General features: G+C 42.2%; 1 protein-coding gene across 1 annotated transcript in view; it reads right to left on the reverse strand.

The window, feature by feature from the left end:
* Window positions 1–25173, reverse strand: part of SCN11A (sodium voltage-gated channel alpha subunit 11) — a gene marked incomplete at its 5' end in the record, with an annotated part of 62787 nt that extends 37614 nt beyond the window's left edge. The window contains 10 exons of the mRNA XM_081106186.1: window positions 934–1107; window positions 2038–2235; window positions 2784–2925; window positions 5235–5298; window positions 6078–6251; window positions 10778–10881; window positions 12282–12410; window positions 20267–20373; window positions 21586–21696; window positions 24907–25173. Of these exons, the coding sequence (XP_080962312.1) occupies window positions 934–1107; window positions 2038–2235; window positions 2784–2925; window positions 5235–5298; window positions 6078–6251; window positions 10778–10881; window positions 12282–12410; window positions 20267–20373; window positions 21586–21696; window positions 24907–25173 (1470 nt within the window). The remainder of the gene's footprint in view (window positions 1–933; window positions 1108–2037; window positions 2236–2783; window positions 2926–5234; window positions 5299–6077; window positions 6252–10777; window positions 10882–12281; window positions 12411–20266; window positions 20374–21585; window positions 21697–24906) is intronic.
* Between the last annotated feature and the right edge of the window lie 873 nt (window positions 25174–26046).

Genomic DNA, 26046 nt, shown 5'->3' on the forward strand with positions numbered 1-26046 from the left:
AAACTTGACAGTCCAAAACTGAACTTGCCATCTTCAACATCCCCAGAACAAGTTCCTTTCCTGTCTCCGTAAATTATCCTCCATCAAGTCAACCACCAAAGCTATAAACTGGGCATCATCCCTACTCTCTATATGTAGTCAACTGCCAAATTTTACCTTCTGCAGATCACTGTACTCTGTTAATCTGTTCATCTCTCTTCATCCTCCCTGCTCTCACCATAGTTTAAGCCACTGTCATTGGGTTGGTTATCTGATGCAGATGCTATTGTTGGCCTCATCCATATGTCCTTGGGCCTTACCTGAAGGCTTTCTCTTGTTACCTGAACCCCTTCTGCCCTACTACACAGCAAGTTAGAAATACAGAAAAATTATTGTCTTTTCACCCTAGCAGTCTTTAACCAATGATGGACCAAAGTTGGTGTATACATATCCTATCGCCCCCACTCTAGGGAAGTTAAACTACAAGTATCGTCAGTGGCAAATGGCTTGACATTGCACTTCCTTTGGCTACCCTCTCTTCCATGTTTTGCTTCTCTCCTCCCTGCTTAGTGCTTCCTGGGATCACTTACTAAGTAATCTACTTGCACTCTAATGTCTCAGGGTTTGCTTGGGAGGGAACACTGTTCTCCCACAGCAATCATCACGTCAGTCATCACATTGAACAGCAACTGCCTCCTTTTTAGTGTATCTTCATCATTAGTTGTTTGTCTTATATATCTCATGTATCCCTATCACCGACCCCAGTGCCATGCAGACAGTAAACACTGTCAACATTTTAAGTAGATATTTGTAAATAATGGGTAACTGAATAGACACATGGGTGAAGTAAAGTGTATGCAAATGGAGGAGTGGATAAATGAGTAAATAAATGAGTGAATCCTTTCAATTAGATTGACAACTTGACCCATCATTAATTCCTTGACCAACACTTACCTTTTTTGGGGAATCTTCATCAGAATCTGATCCTAGAACCTGTTCTTTCCCAGGCTCTCTGAAAAAGAAGGACTTCCTTTTCTTATTACCAAATAGCTTTCTCTTCTTTGGGGAAAAAGATGATGCTTCAAGGGAATTAAGTGAACTTCTGTCAATTCCCATGGCAACCAGAGCCTTAGAAAAGGAACAAACATAATTAATAAACAGGTTATACCTCCCTATGAAACACTATAAATGACCTCAACCTTTGTGAGCACTCTCTCCCTGTTTCGGTAGCGCTGTGCCATGCAGATTGCTCATCACCTAATTGGAATGTGCTAGCTTTGTCATTATTTATCTGGGGGAACATGTCCTGTTTGTCCACAGAGATTGCAGCTCTCAAAGGCAGAGTAGACTCTTTCATATCTCTGTATCACTAACCTTAGCACAGTGTCCAGTATGTGCTAGGAACTCGATAAATGTATGTGCCTATGATGCAGACATTAAGGACATACAATAGTTTTCCCCCTGAGATATATCTATGGAAGGTGAGGAGTATAAAAAATGGTCCCTGCCCTGAAAATCTAGAATTGAACTGGAAAAATCTAAAGATACCAGCAAAGCAATGAGAATGGCCTATCTATGTGACAGGAATTTTAAGAAGGGAGAGATGATTATGCCTGTTGTCTCTAGAGCCACCATTATTGACTTCCCAGACTCTCTCAAGCAAGGCCCTGAACATAAACATCTCCAGATTCCCACAATAAAATCTAGAGCAGACCCTGGAGTATCTATCTCTATCTCTATCTCTATCTCTACCTCTACCTCTATCTCTATCTCTGTCTACCTCTTCTAGCCAGCAATTTGGAATCTGTCCTAGAAGATTCAGGTTTCAGAAGGTCAAAGAGTAACTAAACCAAGGGTTCCCTGTTCCCAAGAGCCCTGTGCCTAGACATCTTAGTGAGAGATAGCAGCAGAGCCAGTCTGCAAGGGGTTTAAATTCTCAGAAAAGCACCAGTATGTCGAGTGCTATGATCAGGCCTCATACAGCAGCCTGAGCCTCAGGTCCCATGGCCCCTGGAGTCCCCCTAAGTAGAGCCCACAGTCTGACCCCATAAGCCGTACCTCCTTTTCCTCTCTTAACAGTTGCTGAGCTTCCTGGAACATCTTCTCCTTGGCCTCCGTCTCAGCAGTTACGTTCCTGTTCTGTTCCTCATAAGCCATGGTGACAACAGCCAGGGTTAAGTTAATCAGGTAGAAAGAGCCCAGGAAGATGACCACCACAAAGAAGAAGACTGCAAAGGGCCCCGAGGTACGCAAGGTCTGCAAGGGACAGAGCACACGCTGGCATCTGAAGCCTTCTTCCACATAGCAGTGACCATCATTTCAAGTAGAAATTGTACAGTACCAATTGGTCTTCCCCAGCAGTAATTGGCTCAGCTGCCCACAGCCTCATCTACAGCCTCCCCAGTTACCCAGGGACTCCTGATGCCCTATCTCTCAAGGAGAAGATGCCATCCATCCATTCCCATGGAAGTCTCAGTGAATTTCCTATGAATTTCTCCAGAGTATTTGCATTTTAAAATTAAAGAGGCAAGAACAACAGTAATGCTTCATGGAAACAGAAGCACTAGTGGTGGAACTTCAGGCAGGAGGGGATATGGAGAACTGTCATATTTCTAGGAAGAGAAAGGTGTGTGCACTATTCTTTCATATATCATGTTTATCATTTTTATGTTCCTAATAGAATTTATAAAGCATAATGTAACAGTACCACTGTTAAGGTGGGGAATAGGGGACAAAGGTGAAGAACAGATGGTAGGTTATAAATGATAGATATTTCGAGAGAGAAAATAAAAATAATAGATAACCTGTCGATAAAGCTTCTCCCAGGAATCTTGCGTCATAAGCCGGAACATGGCAAGAAAAGACCAGCCAAAGTTGTCGAAATTTGTAAAGCCATAGTCAGGATTCTTTTTGGTGTGGATGCATGCAAACTGGTGGGAACAGGCACTAGATATGGGAAACAAGGGAACAGAGAAAGAATAACAACTTCACCCCACCCCATAGCACTGGTTCATCTGAGGGCCATGGGCTCACACCCAAAAGTCTTGGGTGAATTCAGTATTTGTAGAATGGCCATCCCCGTCTGTCAACCCTCCCAGCCTATACCTTATTGTGGGTACCCACTGACTCTTTCCAAATAGGTTGATTAGGAAATTTATATTAGCTAGTTTTTCATTAAAAATTTAAGTGCAGTGACATAGTGAGCAATTAACAGTAGCAAAGGTCATACAATAAATATCAAGTCTCCCTCTCCCTCTCCCCCTCAACCCCCCAGTTCTACTTCCTAGAGGCAACAGTTTAACTTATTTTGTGACTTTCTAGAAGTGTCTATGATTATAGAAACACATATATATCAATACATATCTTCTATAATACATATATGGAAGCATTCTTTAAACACTCTCATGCACCTTGCTTTTTTCATGGAGCAATATAGCTTGAGGATCTTTCCATATCAGCATACAGGGAGATACCCCATTCTTTTCATGTCTTACAATCCCATGATTTATCTAACTGCTTGACTAATGATGAATATTTACATTTGTTAACACTCTTTTGCCTTTACAAACATTTGGGGTTTACTCTACAAACAACGGATATCTTGTACACAGGTCTTTGCCCACATCACCAAAACACACATTGTTAAGTGTATCTTTATGATATACTAAGGATGTGCACTTCCTTTTTTGTTTTAACCTCATCCGAGGATATGCTTTTATTGATTTTTAGAGAGATAAGGAGAAGGGAGGAAGAGAAAGAGCATCATCGATCAGTTGACTCCTGTATTCACTCCAACCGGGGATCAAACCCACAACTTAGGTATGTATGTGCCCTGACCTGGAATAGAACCCACAACTTTTTGGTGTATGGGACAACACTAAACCAACTGAGCCACCCAGCCAGGGCATGCGCTTTCTTAATTTTTAATAAAAATATTTTTTTTATCAAAGTAAAGCATATGTGGTTTACAAACCACATGGCACCTATGCTTATAATAAAAACCATGCCATCATTCTTTAATCATCACTTACACATCCCAAATTCAACAACTTTTAAACATTTTACATCCACATCTCTAAATATAATACTTATACTGATATTGAATTGATCAATTTTAGCCCTTGCTGATTAAGTTTCTGCTATGCTGGTTGATCCCATCCTGCTTCATCACTATTGTATCGCTCTTCATAGAAAAATGCTGTGGCCCATGTCAACGGCTCTCTTGGGTCGAATACATTTTTTTCTTGGCTCATGTGTTTCTCTTTCCAAGTTTTACTTCCTCACTTTTCTAGAGCAGATCTCAAGTAGCTTCCTAAGAAGCCTGGGTGGCTTTGCATATATGAGTATAACTTTATTCTAGCTTCATAGTTGATTGTTTGGCCAGAAATCGAATTCTACGTTGAAAATTATTTTTCCTTAGAAATATTAAGGCACTGCTCAGCTACTATCCTGTATTGCTAGTGGGAATTCTGATCTCATTTTAATTTTTATTTGTCGATTACCTTTTTCTCTTTGGTTTTAAAATCGTTTCCTCCAAAGATTCTGTAATGCCACAATAATGCACTTGGCATGGTCCTTTTTCATATGTTGTGTTGGGCACTTTATGGGACACCAAGGGAGTTGCATTCTTAATCCCAGGGAAATTCTCTGTATTATTTCTTTGCTAATGTCTTCCTTTTTGTTTTTTTCTGTGCTCTATTTCTTGAATTCTTACTTTTTCAAAAGTTAGAACTTCTGGATTGGTATTTATTGTGATATTTCTGTCTCTGTATTTTGTTACTACTTTCTGGGCTATTTACTCAACTTTATCTTTTAATTCTACTAATGATTTTTGTAATCATGTTAATTTTTTAATTTAACAATGCACATCTAAACTTGCTTAGACATATGAAAAAAATCAGTACTGTTTGAGAACTTCCATCACTGCCTTCCACAATCATTAGGTGAAGACTGCTTGCCACATCACTTTAAAACAGTGGTTCTCAACCTGTGGGTCGCGACCCCTTTGGGGGTCGAAAGACCCTTTCACATGGATCGCCTAAGACCATCGGAAAATACCTATATAATTACTTATTGTTTTTGTGATTAATCACTATGCTTTAATTATGTTCAATTTTTAACAATGAAATTCGGGGTCACCACAACATGAGGAACTGTATTAAAGGGTCGTGGCATTAGGAAGGTTGAGAGCCACTGCTTTAAAGGATCTAGAGTTGCTCTGCTTGAGAGAGAAATGGAGAATATAAGCTTCTTACCTTTTACCCAACCAGGTGCCACACAACCTGAATTCAGTGGAATCTTTCTTTTCAAAGCAATAGTCTGCGAAGAAAAGAATCATAAGTTCAGATTTTTTTTTAAAAGAAACCACTGAAATGAAAGAGAACAGCAAATATGCCAGGGTATACTTGAAACTGATGGTTCAAAACCCTCTAAAGTGATCAAAGTGGACGTCCAGAGAGGAACTGGAGGGAACCTAGGCCATCAGAAAGGAGCAAAAGAAAAGGAGGGAAAGGAGAGAGGAAGAAAGAGGAGGAGGGAAAGCAGTGACATCACCTCCGCTTTGCCTCTCGGGACATAAAACTGGTGAGACCACCCCATGAAGTGGACACAGACTCAGCCCATGAGAAGCTCATAAGCCCAGACAGACATGAAGAAAGCGGAGCCACGTGAGATTCGGCACATGAAATGGGAATAGGGTCACCTCTAGTGTGAAGAGGGTGCAAAGCAAAAAGAAATGATACCATCAGAGAAAATACTCGGGACTGCGGACTGGGCACTTGCTGGTTTGCTTTGGCCAAATCCAGGCATTCTGAAGACTTCTGTAAAACATGTCAAAGAAGTGGGCAGAAATCTCTGTGGAAAAGGATGGGAGCTGACACTGTTCTTATGGATGTGACTTTGGGCTTTTTTTTCTCCATAGAAACCCACAGAATGAGGCAATTCTCTAAGACATGCATCTGCCTGCAGGAGAACCCTTGACAGATGAGGTTACCCCCTGCTCCTAAGAGACTCTGTAATGCACACATATAAATGGTATGAGTGGGAATAAAACAAAATTAACTATGCACAAACTAAGGAATAAAAAGTAGGGTATTTACCGTCAGGGTTACTGATGTTCTCGCAGTCCTTCTTGACACATTTCAGGTTCAGACTTCCCATGAAGAGCTGCTGACCTACCAGGGCAAAGATGCTGAGGCAAAAGAGAGTCAGGATCAACACGTCAACAAGCTTCTTCACAGAGCGCAGCAAGGCCCCCACAATGACCTTCAGACCTGAGGAGGAGGACAGGTGTGGAGAGAAGCCCCCACTCAGACACAGGCTAGAGGCAGACACAGGAGGGAGCAGCCACGGCCTCAGAAGCTATCTGATTGCAGGCTGGAACTGGAAACAGGCCTGGCCTAGGATTCTGATGCCATGAGTTCTAGTTCCAACTCTGTGCCTTAGAGGTTGTGTGTCATCAGAGTACTCCACATGTCTAGGTCTCAGCTCCCCATCCCTGCCCTAGGTCTGCCACAGGGGTGCTCTGAAAAACAAATGAGAAGACCTTGAGCAGAAACATGCCATATGGGAGTAACTATGGCAACTGTGTAGGCACCACCACGGCTGAAGGGGAGGCACATATATCATTAAGGTGAGAATGAGGCCATCCAAGAAAAGGAGCCATGGTTATATTTAACATTTAGCAGTCACTACCTACTACAAGGTATATGAGGTGTCAGGGGCAGGAAGCTGAAAGAGGAGCTTTGTCTAGACCAGGGGTGGGCAAACTTTTTGACTCGAGGGCCACAATGGGTTCTTAAACTGGACCGGAGGGCCGGAACAAAACCATGGATGGAGTGTTTGTGTGAACTAATATAAATTCAAAGTAAACATCATTACATAAAAGGGCACGGTCTTTTTTTTCAATAGTTTTATTCATTTCAAACGGGCCGGATCCGGCCCACTGGCCATAGTTTGCCCACGGCTGGTCTAGACTCAAATAATAAGGATGTCCTAGGGAAAAAAACTCTCAGATTACTAGTTATAATATGGTTGCTTTTTCATTCATTCAAAAAGAATTTACGGAGCACCTACTGTGTCCATGGCACACTGTTAGAATGCCAAAGTTACCAATAAGAACATAGTCTTATAGTATGCTGGCAAATATTTAAAATCAGTTCCCGGGGAGGGCGGAGTGGGAAGTGGGGAAGGAGGGTATGGGAAACTCTTCATTTAAAGCATTTATAGATTTCCTTGTTTGCTGAATTCCATAGTGTAGATTCCTCCTCTCCTTCCATATACCCCTTCCCCCTGGTTTCAAGTTACCAGCATGATGTACCAGCAGAGTTGGAAAAGATGTGCACAATCTGGTGAGGAGCCACAGGTCAGCCTAGCTCACGACTGAGTCATGGGCTCTGATCTCAACACAGCTGTAAAGATAACCAGATGTGAACTATAACAGGTGGGATGACACTACCCAACAAAGTTTCAATTGATTCGTGTAAACCATATATGGTAGACTTGAGAACACAAGGCAGAAGCAGCCCTACGTAGATAACTTTCCCACAAAGTGTAATGTCACATGGGGAGAAGCCTTGAGGCCAAGCTGGGGCATTTGCTATGTCCCCAGTTGCAGTCAAACAAGAAATTGCTACGATCTCATCCAAGTCCAAATTTCATCTATAAGAGACCTGAGTCTTCTCCAGTGCAAGAAGAATTGAATGAAAGAAGATGGTTGTGATTCCTAAATAATTTTTACATAGTCCCTTAAAAGATTGTGCCTTACACCTTCACTTCCAAAAAACATCGAGATCCCATGTGCTCATGAGTCATACGGGAGACTATAGTCACCTGCTAAGAGATGAAAAAGGAGACAATAAAGCCACTAAGCGACTGCCTCAGTATATATTTTACCTGTATGATACTACAAGGGACTCAGCTCATGCAGAGAGCCCCTAAATCTACCTGGGAAACCAAGGTCCACTTTGCAAAAGAAGAAGAGGAGGAGGAGGAGGAGGAGAGACAAATTCTACGTAATTGTCCTCTGACTGCCAGTTTCCTATCACCGTGTAGTTACTTTTATGGAGATTCAAAAAATAACCCATTGCTCTGTTTGAAAAGACCCAAATTGCCTATAGTTCTGATACAGTAGCTCAGCCATTAATATAAGGGATAGAGGGGTAGGAAAGATGGAACGTGGGAAAGAACTCCAGAAAGGGATTTTTTTATAATGATTTTTTTTTTTTGTAGAGGAAAGAGGAAGGAAAGGAGAAGAGTGTACCATAATAACCTCGTTTTTAATAAACTGGAATTCATAGTTACCACCCATCTTTGTCTTCGTCCTGATTCACGGAGCACCTTCCTTACCTGGCTTCCATGAGACCACCTTTGCTTTCCTTCCTACTTTCCTGTGGCTCCTGTTCATTGCCTTTCCTGGTGACTCCTCTTCGCCCCTCCCCTTAGGTGGCAGGCTCCAGGACTCAGACCTTCACCCTCTTCTAGTCTCCATCTGTGCTTGTTCTCTTGGTGATCTCATCAGATTTTATAGCTCTCAATACCATCTATAGGCTCATGATTTCAAAAATTATATCTCCAGCCCATACTGTACCCTGAAACTCCCAGCTCATATATAACTGCCCACTTAAAACTTTCATTTGGATGTCTCACAGCCATCTCAAACAGAACATGTCCAAAATGAACTCCTACCCTGACTGCCAAGACCTGCTCCTCTCATGGTCTTCCCTGTTTCAGTCAATGACGACTTCATCTTTCCAGTCACTCAGGCTAAAATCCTTGACCCACCCTTGACTTTTTTTTTTGTTTGTTTACACCACATACAATCAACCTATCAGGAAATTCTATTGTTTCTACCTTCAAATGTATACAGAATGTGACTGCTGTCCACCAACTCCTCTACCACCAGCTGATCTGAGAGCACCACCATTTCTTGCCTGGCTTGTGGCAGTATCCCCTTGTGTCAGTGCGGGTTTTCTGGGAAGCAGGTACTATGGGATCAGATTGCAAGAGATTGGTTGGGTAAAATGCCTGTGAAGAATAAACAGGAAGGAGTAGAGTTGGCAGGGAGAGCCCGACTGTGACACAGGGCTGACACATGGGAAAGGAGAATAAGAAGGAAGCATGATTGGACAGGACAAGCCTCAGATTAGTGCTGATGTGACAGTCTCAACCAGGTTGCTGGGGAGCCCCTAACCTAAAGTCCCCCAATAGGGGAGTCCCACATCCTTCCTCTAGCCCAGCTGGTATGGATCAGTGGTTGGGTGTTGACCTGTGAACCAGGAAGTTACTCTTTGATTCCCGGTCAGGGCACATGCTTGGGTTGTGGGCTCAATCCCAGTAGGGGGTGTGCGGGAGGCAGCTGATCAATGATTCCCCCTCATCGTAGATCTTTCCTTCTCTTTCTCCCTCTCCCTTCCTCTCTGAAATCAATAAAATTAAAAAAGAATAGTGTTCCCAATACGTAGGGAAAGCACAATCTTGGCATGAACATGAATGCAGTGGTGAATCCAGATATATGGCAGCTGAGACCATTAGTCAACTATGGTCCTTGCAATAGGAGATCTGAGCGGCACATTTCCATGGCAACGACATGCCTCCCACTGGGTTCCTGCTTCTACCTTTGCTCCCCCACATTCTAGTCCCCACACAAAGTAATGTTTTCAAAACCTGAGTCAGGTCATGCGACTCCTCTGCTCAAAGCCCTCACCTGGCTCCCATTTGTTTCAGAGCAAAGCTCAAATCTTCCCAGAACTTACATGCCTCCCCTTCACTTCTGTGTTCCCACCTCCATCATCTGGCTCCTCACTCTGTCTGCTCCGGCTTCATTCGTATCCTTCCTATCCCCAGTCTTTGGACTGTTTCCTATCCCCAGAATACTCTTTACCATATATCTGCTTGTGAAACTATCATGTCCTTAAAATCTGCTCACATCTCACCTTCTCAATGACACCCATCCTAACCACTCTATTGAAAACTGCAACCTGTTTCCCCTACTGTGACTTCCAGTAGCTCTCATGTTGTTTACTTTTCCTTTTTGTTTGTATTTATTTTATGACACATATCACTTTCTAACATGCTAGATAACTTATTTATTACTAGAGGCCCGGTGCACAAATTCATGCACCAGTGAGGTCCCTCGGCCTGGCCTGCAGGATTTGGGCTGAAACCAGCTCTCCAACATCCTCCAAGGGGTCCCAGATTGCAAGAAGGAGCAGGCCAGGCCAAGGGACCCCACCAGTGCACAATCGGGGCCAGAGAGGGATGCAGGAGGTTGGCCAGCTGGGGAAGGACCGTGGAAGGGCTCCAGATGGGTGTGTCCGGCCCATCTCACTCAATCCCAATCGGCCGGACCCCAGCAGCAAGCTCACCTACTGGCCGAAGCATATGCCCCCTGGTGGTCAGTGCATGTCATAGAGAGCCATTGAGCGGCCTTAGCATATCATTAGCATATTATGCTTTGATTGGTTGAATGGCTGACCGGCCGACAGGACACTTAGCATATTAGGCTTTTATTATATAGGATAATTATTGTTTAGGGTCTGTCTCCCCACCTCCCACATACAATGTAAATTCCATGAGGGCAGGGACCTTTGTCAGTTTGCTCACTGATATATCCCAAGCAGCTAGCATAGCACCTGCACAATACATATTTGTTGAATAATCAAATAAAAAGTAAAAACAGAGTTTGTTTGTTTGTTTGTTTGTTTGTTTGATTTTGGTTTATATGACATTTGAGAAATTTTAAATATAAAAGAATGTTCTCTCCCACTAAGAGTAAATGTTGAAAGTTAAAGTGACTTACCTGAAACTACTGAAATTGCTTTCAAAGCCCTGAACACTCGGAAGGTACGCAGGGATGACAGACTGATGCTGTTGGCCTTCATAAATGGTAATAATGACACAAACCTACAAGACAAGGCACAGGAAAAGCTCAGTCCTACACTGCACACCACCATAGGCACAAGTAAGCAAAGCGTAGGCCCTGGGTCCACAGAGGTGAAATCTGGGGCCTCACCTTCCCAAGCCCACTTTCATCTCAGGGTCTCCTAATATTCTATTTTGCTATGGACCAGAGATTGTACAGGTGGCTGTTCTCAACTAATCTTTATATTTGGACAAAGGTAAGGATTCCTTGAAATAGTTGTGGCTACATCCATGCTTAATATAAATCAATTGAAATGTTTATTGATTGGCCCCAGGCACTTCCCTAAGGTCTCAATATGTGGCCAAGCCCATAAGGTACACAGGTGGTCTGTCTCCTGGGCCCACACTATTCGCTGCTATACTACACCACCTTTCAATAGCTAAGAGCACCCGACTGTAGACCTTCAAATGTAAAACTCTGAAATGAATAACAACTACCTCAAAGGGCTTTTGGGAATATTAAGTATGAAAATATATGCAAGTGCTTAAAATAATGGCTGGCTTGACAACTTAATTAAAGGTTTGTTGTTACTGTGTTGGCAATAGACCATTTCTTTTCTTGCTTTTTATTTTGCTGACTCTGCCTCATCATTCAGATGCCAAACTGATGCCCCTTCCTTTAGGAAGAACTTCAGTTTTCACCTGTCATATACAATATACACAGTATTGAACTCAAAATGGACCATGGACTTCAACATAAGAGTCAAAACTATAAAAATTCTAGAAGACAACATGAGAGAAACTCTTTGTGTCCTTGTAGTAGCTAAAGATTTTTTAGACTCCTTGGTTCCTCCTCCATGCTTTGGCAGCCCAATACATACTCTGACAGCCCCATATATGCTCTGTCAGCCTGATTCATACTCTGACAGCCCCATATATGCTCTGGCAGCCTGATTCATACTCTGACAGCCCCATATATGCTCTGGCAGCCCAATACATACTCTGACATCCTGATACATGCTCTGACAGCCTGATACATGCACAGCTCCTATCTTAATGCTCACCGTGCCAGATTGTAATGGTCACTAATTGTTTCTCTTCTCACCTGGACTGAGAATGAGGTATGTTTGTTTTGTTTTTTCATTATCACAAGCCCTGTATCTTACACAGAACCTGGCTCATAGTAGGCCAGTGTTTGGTGAATGAATGGCTGAAGGAATGAGAACATGAGGGTTGGCCTAGAAATGGCTTTGTGCATGGATGCCTCTGGCCAACTGACTACATGGTACTGTTCAGGTTCAACCAACACTGCCCTCAGAGCTCTAAGGCATTACTAGACCACACTTAGCTACTCATGGGGATTCACACAGAGCCCTGATGTAAGCCAAAGGGGCTTCTTTCCCACCCCAAGTCTCTCCATTAAAAATCTTTAACATTCTTACGCTGTTGCAATGACAATGGAGTCCAGCCAGTTCCATGGATCTCGAAGAAAAGAAAACTCATCCAGGATAAAACCTCTTGCCAATATTTTTATCAAAGCTTCAAAAATATAAATCCCAGTGAAGATATACCTACAAAGCAAATCATTCAGAACAAGAAGGAATGTAAGTGATGTGAAAAGCAGAGAGCCTGCCTATCTTATCTGGCCTTGATTAGGTTTTATCCATTTCAGTGTGACATTTAACATTCTGGTCTTTAGCAAACCAGAGTTCAGAAAGAAGCTCCTCAAGCAAGTTCCAGTAGTTAGAATTTCTGAAAAACAGGCCCATGGATAAAGTTGTAAAGCCACTTTACAATGCCTAGCTTCACAGCGACATCCTTGAGCAGAGTTTCAGCCAACATGGGGCCCTGAGACTTGGGAATATAGTTTGTCACTGCTTTTCTGCAGTTGTCACTCATGTACAGAAGGAGATGATGGCAAAGGAAAAAGAAAGTAAACCTAAGGCTAAAAGCTAAATCTTTCCACATCCCATGTTCATAGATTGGAAGAGTTAATGTTGTTAAGGTATTCATACTACTCAAAGTGATCTATAGATTCAATGCAATCCCTATCAAAATCTCAATGACATTTTTTACAGAAATAAAAAAAAAATGTATCCTGAAATTCATGTAGCTATCTCAAGGAAACATGAATATCCTCAACAATCTTGGAAAAGAACGAAATCTGAGCTAAAAAATCAAAATTGGAATAGAAAGCCCAGAAATACGTCCTCACATATATGGTCAAATGATTTTCAACAAGGGTGCCAAAACTATGGAATGGAAAAAGAACAGTCTCTTCAACAAAATGATGCTGGGGAAGTTCAATAACCACATTCAAAAGGATAAAGTGGGACCCTTATCTTACATCACGTACAAAAATTAACTCAGAATAGATTAAGAGCTAAACTTAAGACCAGAAAGTATAAAACTCCTAGAATAAAATATTTTCAAACCATTTATCTGATGAGAGGTTAATATCCAGATTACATAAAGAACTTCTATGACTCAACAACAAAATATCAAATAATACAATTTAAAAATGGTCAAACTGCCCAGCCAGTATAGTTCAATGGTTGAGCGTTGACCCAAAAACCAGGAGGTCCCAGTTGGACTCCTGGTCAGAGCACATGCTAGGTTGCAGGCTCACTCCCCAGCAGGGGGCATGCAGGAGTCAGCTGATCAATGATTCTCTCTCATCACTGAATTTTCTCTCTCTTCCCCTCCCTTCCTCTCATTAAAATTAATAATAATAAAAAACTTTAAAAATGTGGTCAAACTACTTGAATGATATTTCTCTAAGGATGATATACAAAAGGCCAACAAGAATATGAAGAGATGCTCAATATTACGAATCATCAGGGAAATGCAAATCAAAACCATCATGATTTATTACTTTGAATCCATTAGGATGGCTACTTTAAAAAAAAAAACACACAGAAAATAACAAGTGTTTATGAGGATATGGAGAAACTAAAACCCTTATGCAGTATTGGGGGGATTGTAAAATGGTGTAACCACAATGGAAAATAGTATGGAGGTTCTTCAAACAAATTAAAATCGAATTGCCATATGATCCAGCAATCCTACATCTGGGTATATATACAGAAAAATAGAAAGCACAGTGTTGAAGAGATATTTGTACTATTTGACTATTCACAATAGTCAAGAAGCAGAAGCAACCCAAATATCCATTGATCCAGATGAATAGATCAATAAAATGTGATATATACAATGGGATATTATTCATCCTTTAAAAGGAAGGAAATCCTGTCACATGCTACATGGATGAACCAAGGTTCAACACGGATGAACTTTGAGGTCATTATACTAAGGGAAATAAACCAGTTACAAAAAGGCAAACACTGTATGATTCCTCTTATATGAGGCATCTAGAGCAGTCAAATATCACACAGAGATGGAAAGTAGAATGGTGTTTGCCAGGAAATGAGGGGGAGGGCAGAATGGGGAGTTATTATTTAACTAGAGGCCCAGTGTGTGAATTCGTGTACCAGTGGGGTCCCTTGGCCTGGCCTGTGGGATTTGGGTTGAAACCAGCTCTCCAACATCCTCCAAGGGGTCCCAGATTTCAAGAGGGAGCAGGTCAGGCCAAGGGACCCCACTGGTGCACAATCGGGGCCAGAGAGGGATGCAGGAGGTTGGCCAGCTGGGGAGGGACTGCGGGAGGGCTCCAGGGCATGTCCAGCCCATCTCACTCAGTCCCAATCGGCAGGACCCCAGCAGCAAGCTCACCTACTGGTCAGAGCGTCTGACCCTGGTGGTCAGTGAACGTCATAGCAAGCAGTTGAGCGACCTTAGCATATCATTAGCATATTACGTTTTGATTGGTTGAACGGACGACCAGACAATTAGACACTTAGCATATTAGGCTTTTATTATATAGGATGGGTACAGAGTTTCAGTTTTGCAAGATGAAAAGATTTCTAGATATGAATGGTGGTAATGGTTGCGCAACCACGTGAATGTAACTTAATACCAATGAACTATACACTTAAAATGGTTAAGATGGTATATTTTATGTAATGTGTATTTTGCCACTTTTTTTTTTGTTAATCCTCACCTGAGGATATTTTTCCATTGATTTTTTTAGAGAAAGTGGAAAGGAAGGGGAGAGACAGAGAGAGAGAAACATTGGTGTGAGACAGACACATTAATTGGTTACCTCCCATACGAGCCTCTACCAGAACTGGGGATAGAGCCTGCAACCAAGGTACATACCCTTGACTTGAATCAAACCGGGACTTTCAGTCCAAGGGCCAACACTATATCTACTGAGCCCAACCCGCTAGGGAACCACTTTGTTTGTTAATTCTTATCTTTTCTTTTTATTGATTTCTGAGAGGAAGAGGGAGAGATAGAAACATCAATGATGAGAGAGAGTCATTGATCGGCTGCCTCCTGCACACCCCACACTGGAGATTGAGCTTGCAACCCGGGCACGTGCCCTGATAGGGAATCAAACTGTGACCTCCTGGTCCATAGGTCGATGCTCTGCTGGCGGGCTAAACTACTAGTATTTTCATTTTCTCCCCTCAGTCCTTCACCATGTCTATCCTCTAATTTATTTCCCTTCTTCCCCTTCCTCCAAAACAGAACATAATACCTTATTTCTCTTGTTATAATCCCAAGCTGTGAAAAACACTGGGTTTGCACTTTTTCTGTCTTCTCTCTCTCTCTCTCTCTCTCTCTCTCTCTCTCTCTCTCTCTCTCTCTCTCTTCCTTTCCCCCCCCACCTCTCTCTCCCTCTCATTCCCTCTCTCTCTCTCTCTCTCTCTCTCTCTCTCTCTCTCTCTCTCTCACTCACACACACACACACACTAGTTTCACTTTTGGAGCCAAACAATCAATGCAAACAATCTGTTTGTTCAGATTAAAAGTGGTAGAATATCCAGCCATTGTTAGCCCTCAAAGCTATAGAACTAAGGTCTTGAGAACTTGAAAAATCCCAAAGCAGCCAAGTCCAAAGAAGAAATGGTTATGAGGTTGCCAGAGGCAAGAGCTCCTCTCTGCTTCAGCCCCTTTCTAAACTGATCACCTTTTAGGTGACAGATGAACACAGAAGATTAATTAATGTCTGCTTTGAAGTACCATTTTTTAAACTCAGATATAATTTATGAAGTTGTAGGTATTTTGGGAAAAGGCTGTAATTGCAGATTTGAGGGACTTTTGACAATCTTCATTTAGATCTCAAGCAAAAGAGACAGCAGCCCATGACTGCCATCTCGGCCTGACAACGTAGCCTCCCACCTCCCAGCTCCATTGTTCTCTTTTTCTGCAGAAGCCTGGCCAAATGGTGGGACAAGCAGACCACCATGTCATGTGCTGTGGAGTAAGAGCTATGCTCACCAGTAGGAAGCAGGGCTTAGGAGCTCCTTAACGGGGAGACCCCAACCCATCAGGCCCCTAAGGTGTGTCCCTGTCAGTTCAAGCATAGCTAGAGTATCCAGCAGGGCCATAGGTGGTGTCCAAGTAGGTTAACAGAATACCATCGCCTGGTCCTGGAGGACTTCTGCATTCATTCTCTGAGAGCTATTAACTTGGATCTAATTTTCTCCATTTAATACTTTTCTAACCAAAGAATGCTGAAGAAACTCTCCCCCCATTGGCCTACTCACCCAACTGCATGCCTTCCTTTTATGAGGACATCTTGAACAGCCTCCTCCCAGCCCCACTTTCATGCATCCACTACGGCTCCAAGTGCCGCCTGGGGACAGCAGCAGCTTTCCCCATCTTCCACCCCTACCTCCAGCCTCTCTGCTTCCCTAGACAAGGTTTGTTTTTTGTTTTTCCATATCTCTGCCTTATGGGTCTTTTAGTAGTGAAAATGGCCTTGAGCAAATTAGCTTTCAGTTGGGCCACTACTTCTCCTTAATGGGAAGGGAGGATTCATTACATCTCTCTAGAAGTGCTGGGCTGGGCAAACCACTGCTAGGCTGGGAGCAATTCCACCTCCTGGGTCTGTCTGCTCACAAGTCCCACTCTTTTCACCACAGAAGCTTCCAGGGACACTGCTGTAAACAATAAGCAGTAGCCTCTGCATTCAGTTAGCTTCTCACATGGAACAGCAACTCTCAGAGGAGAAACCATTTTCCCCAGTGATACTGCCAGGATGGTTGCTATTCCCAGGGGTGTACATGCCCCCTGTTCCAAGGCACAGCCCCTGAGCTGGCTGGCCTTAACCAGATTCCAGTTTCCACCCACCAACAGAGAGGGCACAACCACTAAAAAATAATGCAAAGAAGTAAAGCTAAAAAGCCAGTAGAGAATTAAAATGACATACTAAACATCCCTGATTAACACAAAAGAAGATCGGAATAGAGAACAGAAGAGCAAATGAACAACGTACAAAGTGAGACCAATAGAAAAACAATAGGCCTAAATTCAAGCCTATCCAAAATTGCGTTAAATGCAAGTGAACTAAATATTCCATTAAAACACACACACACACAGATTGGCCAGTTTGCTCAGTGGCCAGAGCGTTGGCCTGCAGACCAAAGGGTCCGGGCTTCAGTTCCTGTCAAGGACACATACCTTGGTTGCAGGCTCCTCCCCAGCCCGGGCCCTGGTTGGGGCTCATGCAGGAGGCAACCAATCGATGTGTTTCCCTCACATTGATATTTCTCTCTGTCTTTCCATCTTTCCCTTTCTCTTCCACTCTCCCTAAAAATCAATGGAAAAATATCCTCAGGTGAGGATTAACAAAACACACACACACACACAAAACAAAAAAAACAAACAGAGATTGGACTGATAGACTGTTTAAAAAACTCCACAAAACCAACTATGTGTTCTTTACAAGAGATATACTTTAAATATAAAAACACAAAAGCGTTGAAAGTAAAAGGATAGAAAAAGATATACCATGCAAACGATGAGCATAAGAAAGCTTAAGTAGCTATATTAGTATCAGGCAAAACAAACATTAAAAGGAGTATTATAGAGGCAAAGAAGGGCATTTCATAGTGATAAAAGAATGCATATACCAGGAAGATCATCATAAATGTTCATGTGCCTAATAACAGTGCTGCAAATACATGAACCAAAATTTAACAAAAAAGAAAGGGAGAATGAACAAACCCATAATCATAGATGGAAATGTCAAGACTCTCTTCAATGATTCATAGAAGTACTAATAGGAGCAGGAAAGTTATAAAAGATCTAAATAACATATTGACCACACTAACATAACCAGCCATTTACAGAATATCAGACCAAACAACTCCAAAATCTACATTCTTTTCAAGTGCACATGAACCATTCCCAAGATTGACCATAAAACAAGTTTCTCAAAAGACTGAAATCTTAGAGAAAAGTATATTCTCTAACCTCAACAGAGTTAAACTGTAAATCAATAACAATAAGACAACTAGAAAAACATGAAATATTTGGAAATTTAAGAACACACTTCTAGCCGAAACCGGTTTGGCTCAGTGGATAGAGCGTCGGCCTGCGGACTGAAAGGTCGCAGGTTCGATTCTGGTCAGGGGCATGTACCTGGGTTGCAGGCACATCCCCAGTGGGGGATGCGCAGGAGGCGGCTGATCGATGTTTCTCTCTCATCAATGGTTCTGACTCTCTATCTCTCTCCCTTCCTCTCTGTAAAAAATCAATGAAATATATTTTAAAAAAAAAAAACACTTCTAAATAACACTTTAGGACAAAGAAGAAATCACAAGACAAAGTGGGGAATATTTTGAACTGAAAGGTAATAAAAACATAATTATCAAAATCTGTGGGGTATAACTAAAGCAATGCTTACATGGAAATTACAAGCTCATACAAATACACAAGAAAAGAAGAAAGATCTAAAACCAAGTATTTAGTTTTCTACCTTAAGAAGCTAGAAATAGAAGAGCAAATTAAAATAAAATAAAATTGATGGAGGAAATTAATAAAGACTTTAAACCTTTCATATATTGCTGGCAAGAATGTAAAGCAGTGCAGCCACTTTGGAAAACTGTGGCAGTTTCTTACAAAATTACTTAAAATATACTTATTTTAAGATTCAACAATTCCACTACTAGATACTTATCCAAGAGAAATGCAAGCATATATCCACAAAAGACTTTTATACAGAAATATTCATAACAACTTTATTTGTACAAAAACTGGAAACAATCCTCAACAGGTGAATAGGAAAACCAATTGTGGTATACCCATACAATAGAATACAACTCAGCAATGAAAAGAAAAAAAAAACTAGTGAAACATACAACAGCATAAATGCACCTCAAAACATTACACTAAGTAAAAGAAGCCAGGCACAAAAGTATAGTATCATACATACTATATGATTCCATTTATATGAAATTCCAGGAAAGGCAAAACTAGTCTAGAGTGACGGAGAGCAGATCAGCATTGGCTTGGGGTTGGAAGTGGTGGGCAGGAGACTGAACCTCAAAGAGACATGAGAAAACTTTGGGGGATATTTGGAATGATCCACATATTGGCTGTGGTGGTTTCTATCACATAGTTAAATATGTGATACAAATAAGTGGTCTTATTATTTATTCAATTTATTATTCAGTATAGTCCTGAAAGACTAAAGCAGTAAATATGTCAAACCCAGAAAAATTAGGACAACATATAAAAGAATATTTATCAAAATACAGAACTTTCTAAGTTTAAAAAAATTAACTTTTATGTCTGAATAACCATTTAAAAAGTACAAGAAGTTAATATTTTAATTATACAAAGAACTCACTCAAACTGACCAGGATAAAAAAATGACACATGTGCAAAGATGGAAGTACAGAATTCATAAATTAAAACAAAAAAAAAATCCAACCCATCTGGAAATTAATGAAATGCAAGTATTTTTAACTTCATAAATTAATGAAGAAAAAAATGTAATGCTGGCAAGAATACAGTACAACTGGTTGTCAGAATATACTGCTGATGACAGATTAAATTGCTACAAACTTTTGAGGAAATATTTTGTCAATACATATTTTTAAAGCGTTATAATGTACCTTTTGATCTAGTAAATACATTTCTAAGACTCTACGCTAAGAAAATAACTTCTGAAAAGTAACTTTATGCAAAAAATGCTTGTTGCAATACTATTTATAGTAGCAAAATGCTAGAATGGTTAAGTAATTTATGGTTTATTCACCTGGCTGAACATTATATAGCTATCAAAATAGATTCTCATAAAGCCCTTGTAAGACAAAGATAACCACTTAAAGGCTAGATATAAAATTCGTATGTGTGCTGTTAATTGCCAATGTATTTTAAAAGGCCTTTAAAGACAATCATAAAAACATACATACAAAAATAAAATGGACTCTTCCAGCACTGTGTTGGGGAATTGGGGTTATGGGTAACTTTTTCTTTCTCTATATGTCTAAACTCTCTCTATAAATATAGCTAAAAAGTTATAACTTTTTGTTAGATGTACTTGTTTAAAAACAGGGCAGATACTTACTCCGCAAGGTCAGTATCTATAATGTTGTCTTTCCCATGAGCTGTGGCCATGAATATGCAGTTGATGATGACAGTGCAGATGATGAACATGCTGAACAATGTGACCAGCATCTGTTAAGGCAGGTACACTGCAGATGGCAAGTGTCAGTAGTTAACATAGTGGAGGCCACGGGTGCCCCTCCAGGTCCCCTTCCCTGCAGGTGCACCTAACTGAATGTTGGCTGAGAACAACTCACAGCTATCCATCCCCTTCCTTAGGGGAATGGCAGCCTCCGCACATGGAGGGCTACAACCCCCTTCCACATGTCTGACTGACTTGAGACTCACAAAAAGCTGGGCCTTGCCTCCAGGCGTGGCAGTTCTGGGGTACAATTTGTGCCCAGAGCTCTCAAACTCAGCTGTGACCCCGTCCTTATTTGACTCCTCCTTTTGCTCCATCCTGCTTCCCTTTCTCCTTCTCCAGAGGGCATTCCTCTACTAAAACACCTAAAAATCCCTGTCTCAGGCTCTGCTTCTAGGGAAACCAACCTAAAGAATTATTCCTTCTCTTTCTCTTCAGCACTGCATTCTGTCTACCAATCCATGTTTCTTACACCACCCCTAGTCTAAAACTGCCTAGCATCTCCACCACCCATGCACACATCAGTAATGCCAATGATTCCTACCTGTCTTTATCCTTAAGACTGAGGGTGCAAACTCAGTCTCCAGAGCCTGGCAAGTCACATAACTAGGTGAAATGGGCTGATGTTGGGCCGCAGGGAGGGGTGAACATGTGGTGAAATAGAGTGCACACATCCCCTCTAAAAGAGGCCCCCAGTTTCTCACTACAATGACTTTGACAGATGGGAATGCAAGCCCAGCCTTGACAGGTTCCATTGTTCACAAGAAGCTGGAAACCTGGGCATTTAACATTAGAGAGTGTTTCTGAGAAGTTTTAAACATTGTGTAGGTGCAACACGCTCATCAGCTAAGTATGATGCACAGGTTGACAGTTTACAACCTTTGTTTGGGTCTCAACTGAGACGTTCCTTTCTCCAGGAGGTCATCCTTGGTGCCTCCAAAGCGCAGCAGTGCCTCTCCACACCACCGCTTCCAACCACCCATCTCCCTAAAGAAACGGACTGCCTTTGGCCCGGCTTCTTCCCAGGGCAGGGGCCATGCCTTGGTCACACCCAACACCAGCACACTCCTGCCCTCGGCCAGGATTTATTGACAGAATGAGCTGTTTCCACTCAAGAAACATGTGAACACCCTGAGGCGCATGCACTTTTCACTTGACCTGGACTTCATAGAAGATGCAACAAAAGGATATGAATGGACTGAGATTCTAATGGCTAAGCTTCGGACTGAATTGAAAGGGCCCAAAATGAACAAGGCACGTTTGGCACTGAAGCGGTAGATTGTTCTCTTTTTGTTCAACACCATAAATGTCTGCAAAAGACCAAACACAACAGGAATTACAAAGCTGTGACAAAACAATATTTATCATGAGTTCGTTTCGAGAAAATTCAGTGGAACCATGGATTGAGGTATAGCTTAGCTTATTATTATAACTGGTGGTCTGTGAAGTCCAAAAGGCTGGCGACCGCTGGTTTAAGGAAACTTTTGGAGCAGCAGTCGCCAACCGGTGGTCCGCAGACCAGTCGTGATCCGTGAGGTCCGAAAGGTTGGCAACCACTGCTCTAGGACATGTATCTACAGCGACAAGAATTAGAAGAAGACTGCAAGAGATGGAAACAGAATTGAACATTCACATTAAGCAGATTATTTTAAATTATTTTGATTCCTAATAAACACTTTGTAATGAATTTTAGAATAGTCAGGGACCTAGAGAGTCCATATTGTTATGCTTAAGCAGTTTGACATGAGATAGTCTGTCAATCAATTCTAACCTTGAGAATCTTCAGTAAAGAAACACATCAAGGTTCCCAGACTTGTTCTTCAATTCCCTCCATGGACATAGCGACAAATCTGCCTGTGGTTCTCAACTGGCAGGGGAAGCCCCACAGAAGGCATCTGGAAAGGCATGGGGCTGTTTCTGGTTGTCTGTCACAATGACGGGGGGGGGGCCCACTGGCCTTTAGTGGGATGCCAAACCCACACAGACCTGCCCCGTGGTACCATGTCCCCCTCACAGCCCCCAGTTGGGCCCCACTACAGAATACCAAACCTGTACCCATTTCCTCCTAGCATAGCTTCCTGGGCTCTGGGAATAAAGCAGCCCCTGGACAACAAGCTTTACTCGCAGGTTTCTAACATCAACACCAGATCTCCCTCTTTCCATTGAATTGTAATCTAGCTGTTCCTTTATGTGTCCTTAAGGCTGTTAGTTATAAAAGTATTCACAGAATGAGGGTCATTCTTGTCTCCCCATGTCACTGCCCCGTTCATATTTGACAGGTAATCCAGCATGTTCTCAGACAAGAAAGACAGGCCTTGTCACCAAGGCCCAAGATAGCAGGGCAGGGGTGCCTTGGCTGAAGTACCAGAACTTCAGCTATTTCACCAAGTTGCTGGAACTCACTTGTCTGCTGACCATGTGGCATTTTCTGTTTCCTCTAAAACAAAATGAAATGGGACACAGGGTTCTTGAAAAGTTATGAATGAGCTCAGGAGCGCCAGACCCACTTGGGGATACTGTGCCCGTCCTTTGGATAGAAAGACAATTTCAGGGTAGAGAGCAAACCTATCCTTGAGGGAAGTCACCCCAAATTAGTAGGTGGCGTAATATGGCTCTGTGTCTGTGCCCTTTGATTTTGATATTTTATTAATGTCTCCTCTGACTACTTTAAGTATTTCAACTAATGGTGTATTTAACTACACTTGCCAGGGTTTTAATGACTAAAATGATATATACTGACTCCTTCTGCCTGCTCGCTGACACATCTCCACCCCTTTCCCTGTAGCTCTTCAAAATAGAAGCTCCTAGAAAGGAAGTGGCCTGTGACCATGGAAAGAGCCCTTGGATTTGAGTCCCAGCTCCACCCCTCACTGGCCGTTTGACCTGGCATAAGCCACTTCCCCATTTGGTCTATGGTCTCCTCACCTGTAAGGTGGCATGTTAATGACTACTACACATACCTCACATGACTGCTGAGAGCACTGGTCATGTGAGGTCACCGTTCCGCAGAGCTCTAAACAAGGATCATGTCTTCTGATTTGAAGGGAGGACCAAGGCTGAGAAGAGACACTTCCAGAACATCCATTCAGGCTAGAACGGAGCCTTCCCTCTAGGACTGTCCACAACCCACCAAGCTGCTGCCTGCCTCATGGGTCTCCTATCCGTCCTTGAGGCAGAAGGAGGCAGTTAACTCACATCCAACAACTCTACCTTCAAAAAGCCCCTGAATTCAGGGGCATAAGGAGAAGGAGAAATATTAGACTGTTTTGCTCCTTCATTTATCTTCCTCTTTCTTTTTTCCATTTATACCCTACTTTCCTCTGTACACACAGTCCTCATTTTGCCTGGTAAACCTAAGTCTATCCCAAGGACATACGAACCAGGCAATATTTCTTCTGAGAGATGACTTTCTCTTGGTTGCTAGTGGAGGATGCTCTCAGCATCATGTGTTTTCTAGGATTTCCCTCAAACTCCCCAGCCTCCTTCCTCCATGACCTCAGTCTGTGAGGTGGGTTTTCCACACTTCCTTGGATCCCACAGTGAGGTGATAATGGCAAGGTCTTCTGGCACTTTCCCGAAAGGGATGGTCTGCTGAGAACTGTCCTTACTGCCCACCCAGGTTTTCAAACAGCCAGCAGAGGAGTCCAAAATTCACATTTTCTCACCTGGGAACCCTCTTAAGGAACTTTTACTAGAATTTTCCTGCAAGAGCTACATCCAGGTAGATGAAACAGCAAGCCTATCACATATTGGCATGGGGTTTATATATAGGGTATCCCCCCAAAAATGTATATACACTCTGAATAATTAATTGCAATGGGTTACATCTGAAAAGAAACATCAATTGAGCTATCAGAAAAAACTATGTAAACATTTTTGGTAGATAACTGTATAATCTGCATGTGTCCACTCGATTACGTATTCTTAGACTTCACTTATTGAGCTCTGATTATATGTCAAGTTTTGGTTTAAGGCTTTCACCTTCATAAGGTTAACACTAAAAAGTAAACTCTAAAAAGTTTTCAAAGTAAACTCTTGTTGCTGAAGTGGACAATCTTAGAGAGCAATATTAATCCTTCACATGGGTATGCTTTACAGTTTTTAAAGTGCTTCCATAGCGTGTCTATGCTGGAGGGTAGAAAAAGCAGGCATTATTCCCATTTTACAGATTAAAAATGGGGATCAGTGAAGTGATTTACCCAGTCATAAAGCCAATCACTGAAATGGCCTACACCCAACTTTGCTACCCGCTAGTCCAGTCCTCTTTCCTGACATTTTAATCTGTTCCAATTTTAACCTTTCTGCTGCTCCTAGTCTTCATGTTCTTCTCCAAGACACACATTACACAGAGAAAAGGGGACTGAAAGGAGTTCTCTGGGTTGTGAAGGCAATAATAGGGGGTGATAGCAAAGGATAAGTACAGCTTGCTCCCTACAAACCCCAAGATTGGTGTTCGGAGTTCCTTGTAACACCAGTTACAACTGCATGGTTAGAACACCCCAGGCTCCCCATGGAACTACCTTATGATCTCTGTAGAATGGGTCCAAGTCTTCCAGGGGCTTTGCTATCAGCTCACGGGGAATGTCACCATAGAGCTTGGGCAACTTCCTGGAGGCCTTTAGGTCAAGCTGAGGTCGAGGTTGGGGTTCTGCCGCTGTCTTGTCTTTGAGCTTCTTTTTTTCCTTTTGGATGGCAATCCGCTTCTCAATTGCAGCCAGAGAATCAGAAGTGAAGGGGCGGAAGTTCCGCGCATCTGGGAAAATTACTGGGTGGCACCAGTCATCCATCTTCATCCTTGAGACAATGACAAGTAGCAGATCCTCAGAGAGCTCTGAGAGGTAGAGCTCATACAGCCTGCCCTGAGATTCCTCTCTCCAAGGACAATATCAATGGGTCTAGAAGAGCTGAAACGGAGGTGAGGGGCCTTGGGAGCTTATTGGTGTGGACAGGTCAGAAGAGGTGACCACCACTGTGAATAAAGTAGGAACTATGGGCACAGGCATGACCAAAGGAGGGAAATATTCCTGGAGAGTCTAGGGATAAGTGGGAGGTTGAATTCGGAACAAGAGGCAGAATAAGCCCAGTCTCTAAAATTCAGACCAAGCATAGAGTACTAAGACAATAAGATCCAACCAGCAGAACTATTGAAGTGAGGCCTGAAGATGGCAGACAAGTGGCCATTGTGTAAATGGGAGAGGAAGGAATAGGGAATCAAGTGGCCCATAGCTGTGGGTTGCAAAATCAAAACTAATTACATGTGTGTTTTCTCACATCTGATCAGCGTGGAACACAGGCATGAACATTTATACTAACATCTATGATCCTACGCCAGCTCCTTTACTTCTGAAACCCAGATCTGGCAGAAACAAGACCCCAAGAAATCAAGATTTGTCAAACAAATAGGGTCACTCTACCATGTGATGATAGCTTTCCCAAATAGCCCTATCCCTGAGAGCCCCTTCTATAAGGACTTTCTCTTCAGCCCCAATCTTAAAACTAGATTCTGAGAAAAAGCAATAGTGTTCAGGCTGAATGCCTTTATTCTCCATGCCAACCATTCTCTCCTTTATTTTACTGAATGCCAACCTAGGATTGACTCCCAAACTACTCACAGGAATTCTGAAGGGGAATTCAAGATCATTCAACAACCATTGTGCTCA

This window comes from Myotis nattereri, assembly GCF_964212035.1.
Source record: "Myotis nattereri genome assembly, chromosome: 14".
Taxonomy (NCBI): domain Eukaryota; kingdom Metazoa; phylum Chordata; class Mammalia; order Chiroptera; family Vespertilionidae; genus Myotis; species Myotis nattereri.